The sequence below is a fragment of the Indicator indicator genome, chromosome 8 (assembly GCF_027791375.1).
Source record: "Indicator indicator isolate 239-I01 chromosome 8, UM_Iind_1.1, whole genome shotgun sequence".
NCBI lineage: Eukaryota > Metazoa > Chordata > Aves > Piciformes > Indicatoridae > Indicator > Indicator indicator.
The window spans coordinates 985,792-991,791 of NC_072017.1; the positions used below are offsets into that span (position 1 = coordinate 985,792).

General features: G+C 50.5%; 1 protein-coding gene across 2 annotated transcripts in view; it reads left to right on the forward strand.

Annotated features, from left to right (window-relative positions):
- DLC1 (DLC1 Rho GTPase activating protein) overlaps positions 1 to 5,650 on the forward strand; it is a 193,702-nt gene extending 188,052 nt beyond the window's left edge. The window contains exons 12-17 of one of the 2 annotated variants that reach the window (XM_054383273.1): positions 1,408 to 1,621; positions 2,334 to 2,448; positions 3,303 to 3,524; positions 4,180 to 4,397; positions 4,563 to 4,736; positions 5,530 to 5,650. In XM_054383273.1, coding sequence (XP_054239248.1) covers positions 1,408 to 1,621; positions 2,334 to 2,448; positions 3,303 to 3,524; positions 4,180 to 4,397; positions 4,563 to 4,736; positions 5,530 to 5,650 — 1,064 coding nt within the window. The remainder of the gene's footprint in view (positions 1 to 1,407; positions 1,622 to 2,333; positions 2,449 to 3,302; positions 3,525 to 4,179; positions 4,398 to 4,562; positions 4,737 to 5,529) is intronic. The other variant, XM_054383274.1, reaches the window with a different exon arrangement.
- Positions 5,651 to 6,000: the final 350 nt, after the last annotated feature.

The following is a 6,000-nucleotide window of genomic DNA, read 5'->3' on the forward strand; positions in this document are numbered from 1 at the left end:
CTCTGTGCAGTATTATTACCTACCTCTGTGCAGTATTGTTGCCTACCTCTGTGCAGTATTGTTGCCTACCTCTGTGCAGTATTATTACCTACCTCTGTGCAGTATTGTTACCTACCTCTGTGCAGTATTGTTACCTACCTCTGTGCAGTATTATTACCTACCTCTGTGCAGTATTGTTACCTACCTCTGTGCAGTATTATTACCTACCTCTGTGCAGTATTGTTGCCTACCTCTGTGCAGTATTATTACCTACCTCTGTGCAGTATTGTTGCCTACCTCTGTGCAGTATTATTACCTACCTCTGTGCAGTATTGTTACCTACCTCTGTGCAGTATTATTACCTACCTCTGTGCAGTATTGTTACCTACCTCTGTGCAGTATTATTACCTACCTGTATGCAGAGCAAAGAGTCCCAAAGCAGCTGCAGACTTGGCTTCCATGCAAAGGACATTTCCCTTTGCTTTGCTGTTATGCACCAGGCTGTGCCTGTGGCTTAGCTGTGCTTTGAGCTATTTGAGGGGAGAGTGTGGAAAGTAGTGGAGCTTTGCTGAGAATTGCTTCCTAACCTGACCTGCTGGCCTTACAAAGCTGCTGAAGCCCAGAGCCAACACCAGTCCATACTTGGTTACCCCATGTATGCCATGAGCCATGCCCTGAGCTGTGGTGCTAGTGGTGATGTAAATGCTGCAGCACTCAGGCTCTGATGTTTTCTTCAGAGCTGCAGATCTGGTCTGGGTTATTTCACTTTTCGTCCCCTTCAAGTTTGGAGGAGGGGGCCTTGCCTAAAGACACAGGTCCAGTTCTTCCAGGGGCTGTTTGTTGCTGGTAACCAAGGAGCTGTTTGATGGTATGGGGCTGCACAGCACTGGCTTTCTTTTTCCAGTGCATGACTTTGACTGATCTGCTCAATAAAGCAAGCCTCTGTGTTTGGTAAAGCACTTTCTGGCTGCTTGGTGACCTCATTGTTGAGCAGATCTGCTGGCCAACTGGTTTCATTAACTCACCTCTTCTAGAATGTGTCCATGTGCTGAATTTCTTTGAAAGCCAAAGAATTTTGAACGGGGCTGGACTTGAGTTTGCTTGTTGAGTGCCTGACTCCAGGCTTCTGTCATTTCAGTGCATCTGCAGGAGCATGTAGCTGTTGAAATGAAATCTAAAATTACCTCTGGCCTAGGCACAGCTTCTTCTTGCTTGCATTTCTCATGAGGCAGGAAATAGCTGAGGGTAGGTTAAAACTAGTGGGTTAAAGCAAAAAATTCCTTGGTGTTTCCTCCGAATGGCACGCATCCTGAAGGAAATCACTTCAAACTCCAGTCAAGTATTTGAAGCTGGAGTTTGCTTTGGGATGGATTCATGCTGTGTGTGGAAAATCAATGGGCTGATGAGAGAATTGCTAATATCCTGCAGATGTGCCAAAGGATCAGCGTCTCCAGGCTATCAAGGCTGCCATTATGCTTCTACCCGACGAGAACAGGGAGGTCCTTCAGATTCTCCTTTATTTCCTGAGTGACGTCACAGCTGCAGTGAAGGAGAACCAGATGACACCAACGAACCTGGCTGTCTGCTTAGCACCTTCCCTCTTCCACCTAAACACTCTCAAAAGGGAGAACTCTTCCCCAAGGTAGGTCTGTGGGGAGCAGGGCTCCTTGCTGCTGCTCCTGTACCACAGCTATGGCAATGTGAAGCAGGCAGACGCTAGGACTGGCCCTGTCAGTAGTGATCACCTCGGGGTGCTGGAGGTAGACAGCTGTGGGATCCTACCTTATGTTAGAGAGACCTTATAGCAGCCTGCCAGTACCTGAAGGAAGCCTACAGGAAGGATGGAGAGAGACTGTTTGCAAAGGCCTGCAGGGACAGGATGAGGGGCAGTGGCTTCAAACTAGAGAAGAGCAGATTTAGATTGGATGTTAGGAACAAGTTCTGCACCATGAGGGTGGTGGAACACTGGAACAGGTTGCCCAGGGAGGTGGCTGAGGAGATACTGAAGGTGAGGTCGGACAGGGCTCTGGGAACCTGATCTAGCTAAGGATGTCCCTGCTGACTGCAGAGGGGGTTGGACTGGATGAGCTTTGGAGGTCCCTTCTAGCCCAGACCATTGATTCTATGATTCTGTGATTTGCTAAAATATCAGCAAGTTCATAAGAAGGAATAAACTGGGGGGGGGGTCCAGAGAAAAAGTGTGGTGAGAGCAGCAAGAGGGCTCTGTGCCAGCATGCCAAGCGCTGCTCTGCATCACCAGCAGGTTTGGAAATCCTACTGTTGTTAACAAGCATCTCTGTGCATTAACTAACTGGGTTTGTGTGTGTGTGTGTGTGCTCTTTTCCCCTCTGAAGGGTGATGCAAAGAAAGCCAAGCCTGGGAAAGCCTGACCAGAAAGACCTGAATGAAAACCTGGCTGCAACCCAGGGGCTGGCTCACATGATCGCTGAGTGCAAGAAGCTCTTCCAGGTAAAGCAGCCATGTGCAAAGCTGGTGGCTGGAGTATTGTCCAGCAGGCCTTAGATCTGCTGCTAAGCTGGAAGCCTGTTTTAATAAAGCTTCATGCATAATAAATAGCTTTATTAAAATCTATGCATCCTGATCTGGGTGCCTACATGAATGGGAAGTGGTGCCAGAAGAAAAGAGAAGTTGCTTTGTTGGCACTGGCACTCGAAAGTCATGAGGCTGCATCTGAAATATGTTTTCAAGCTTTTATTGTGCAGCCATGAGGGTCTGTGAACTTCAGCTCTAATTACAAAGCAAGAAGCTATTTCCAGGAATTTCAGTGCTTGTTTTATATTTCAGTTCCCAAGAGTTAGCAGGACTAGGCCACAAAAGCATCCTGGAACGTGACAGTGTCAAGCTGTGGACTGGAGGGTGTGCAGGAGCTAAAGCAGGCTCCTCTAGGGCCTGGGACAGAAAGCCAGACAGGCCTTGGGGCCTGCTTTTCCTCACTGTCATCCAGTCCTTTTAGAACCCTCAGCTGAAGACATGCCTGCCTCTTCTCATGTGGCTGACAGCAGAGCCCTCCTCCCTTCAGTCTGCAGGATAAACTGCACTGTGGGAATGGGTCTGAGCTGTGCAGCAGAGAGGGCACCTCACAGAAAATACAAAGACACCTCCTAAGTGAGGGAGTCCTCTGTGTTAGAGCAGAATCACAGCTGCAGCCTGGCACTGCCTCACATCGAATGCCCGGCCCAGCACACAGGCACCCCCCACCCAGAAACCTGCTGGACTTGTCTTTCTGTGGCTGTCAGTTGCTGGACTGGCTCTGTGATCTGGGGAGAGCTCCAGAGAGTGATTTCACCCTTGTCACCCCTCAGATCCCCGAGGAAATGAGCAGGGGTCGGAACTCGTACACGGAGCAGGACCTGCGGCCCCTCAGCCTGGAGGAGCTGCGGGAAGGCAGCAGCACTGCCGAGCCCTCCGACTACCACTGCTACCTGCAGGACTGCGTGGACGACCTGCTCAAGGAGATGAAGGACAAGTTTAAAGGCTGGGTCAGCTGCTCCACCTCCGAGCAGGCGGAGCTGGCCTACAAGAAGGTATGGAGCCCAGCACTCACACTACAGCCCTGGGCTTCAGCTCAGCTTTAACATGAGCAGGCTCCTGGCATGGCATAGTGGAGAAGGTTTGGTGCAGACCTTCACTGTGCTGAGAGATTGCAGGAGAAAGCCCTTCATCTTCTGACACAGTTGCAGGCTGTCTAGCAGCAGCCTGTCTTTGAGCAGTGCTCAGCTGACAGGCTCTGATCTGTGTTCTTCTGTGCAGGAATGTTTGCTGTGTTGCATCTGCACAGCTTCAGCCATGTGCAAAGCCTCCAAGTGCTGCAACCGTGCACACAGTAGGGAAGGAAGCTTCTCAGCCCTACGCTTGTACAGCTCAGAGCTGGCACAAAGATGTGTTTTAGTGAGTTTTTAAATGTTTAAAAATTAAACTTGAGAAGTTGGGCTGTTTTCCTGTAGTATCACAATCTAACAGTGACCCAGACTGGAGAAGGTATCTGTCACTTCAAAATAATCTGGAAGCCTGTGTGCAGCTACCTTTGGCTGCTCAGAAAACAGCCCTGGTCTGAGCTCACAACAAGCTTAGCACAACACATGCATAAATAGGTGTGCATTGAATCTGCTGTTTAGCCAACATTAAAACAGAAAGTGTCCAGAAGACTCAATCTGAGGCCCCTGTGCTGCTTTTCCCCAGGTCTGTGAGGGTCCCCCACTCCGGCTGTGGAAATCCACCATTGAGATCCCAGCTCCGCCAGAGGATGTTCTGAATCGGCTGCTGAAAGAGCAGCACCTCTGGGATGAGGATCTGATAGATTCAAAAGTGATTGAGCCTCTGGATAGCCAGACAGATATATACCAGTATGTGCAGAACAGCATGGCCCCTCAGCCAGCCAGGGACTTCGTTGTCTTAAGGTAAGGCAGCTCTGCGTGGTGGTGCTGACACCCTGCAGGTGCAGCATCCCCTGCCTGCACACTGGGATGTAGGCAGGCATCTGCTGCTGCATAACTGCAAGTCTTCCGAGGTGTGTGACTTGCTGTTTGTTACAGACTGGGGCTTTTTTTGTCTTTTTTCCTTAGAACATGGAGGACAAACTTCCCCAAAGGAGCTTGTGTGCTCCTAGCAACCTCAGTGGACCACGAGCGTGCGGCGGTGGCAGGCGTCAGAGCCAACGTGCTGCTGTTGCGGTATCTGATCGAGCCCTGCGGGTCAGGAAAATCCAAGCTCACCTACATGTGCAGAATTGATTTAAGGTGTGGATTCCCACTTTGCCCTCCTCTGCTGGTAACTCTTTTTGTGCAGTTCCCATGTTCTGAGTGTACAGTTCAGGCAGTTCAACAGCTTGGCCAGTAGTACACACTTGTGAGAGGCAGCACACATCACTCTGAGATGTCACAGGACACAGGCTGCAGTGCACATCTGACAGCACAGAATCATCACAGAAACTAGAATGGCTCAGGCTGGCAGGGACCTCAGAGCTCATCTCCTCCAACCTCCCCACCATGCCCAGGGACACCCCTCAACTAGACTCAGCTGCTCAAGGCAGACCCCCTGATGAAAAGCCCCTCTGCAGCCTTCCTGTAGGATCCTTTCAGGTACTGACAGGCAGCTCTAAGGTCCCTCCAGTCTTCTCTTCTCCAGGCTGAACACCCCCAGCTCCTTCAGCCTGGCCTCACAGCAGAGGTGGTCCAGCCCTTGGATCCCCTTTGTGGCCCTGCTGTGGCTGGTTGCATTAGAAGCCTCTACTATCTGCTGCCCCATAACTCTTGGTATAAAATCCCAGCCCTTCCTCTGTCAGATGTGTTTGGATGCAAGGACACATTCATTTTAATACTAAGTTACTAACAAGAGGACCAAGTTCTCACAAAACTCCTGTGGGCAGATTTGGGTTTAAGCAAGGCTTAAGGCTGAGCTGGGCAACAAGGAGTGGCAAGGAGTTACCCTGGCTGGGCATTGAGGCAGCTGGCTGTGTGTTTTTATTTGCACTAAGAATGCATGCAGAGTTCCTGGCACCTCACTCACCATTGCCTTTTCTCCACACACCAGGGGCCACACGCCAGATTGGTACACCAAGTCTTTTGGACACTTATGTGCCTCTGAAGTGGTTAAGATACGAGACTCCTTCAGTCATCAGAGTCCTGAGGGCAAGGAAGTAAAGTCCAGGTGACTACTGAAAAGGAACAGCCAGGAGCTCCACACCTCAGCCACACAGACATTACCCAGAGCTGAGGCTCCTCTGCTGCAGCCCAGGCTGCTGAACCATCTGCAGGCCACGGCGTGGAGGGAGGCCAGCAGGAGCAAGAGCCTGGCTGTGAGCACTGCTGTGGGACTCTGGCCATGCCATACACTTGGAAGCTGCTCCCTGTCTGTGGAAGGTCTATAGAGTAGACCTCGACTGGAATCTGTAGGAGGACTGTGCAACAAGAAGAAAAAAAATCTTGTACCTGTTAGCTGGTTTGAACAGATGGTTTGAATTGCTTCTGAGAAGCAGAAGTCTATAATGCAAACTGTAGTGTG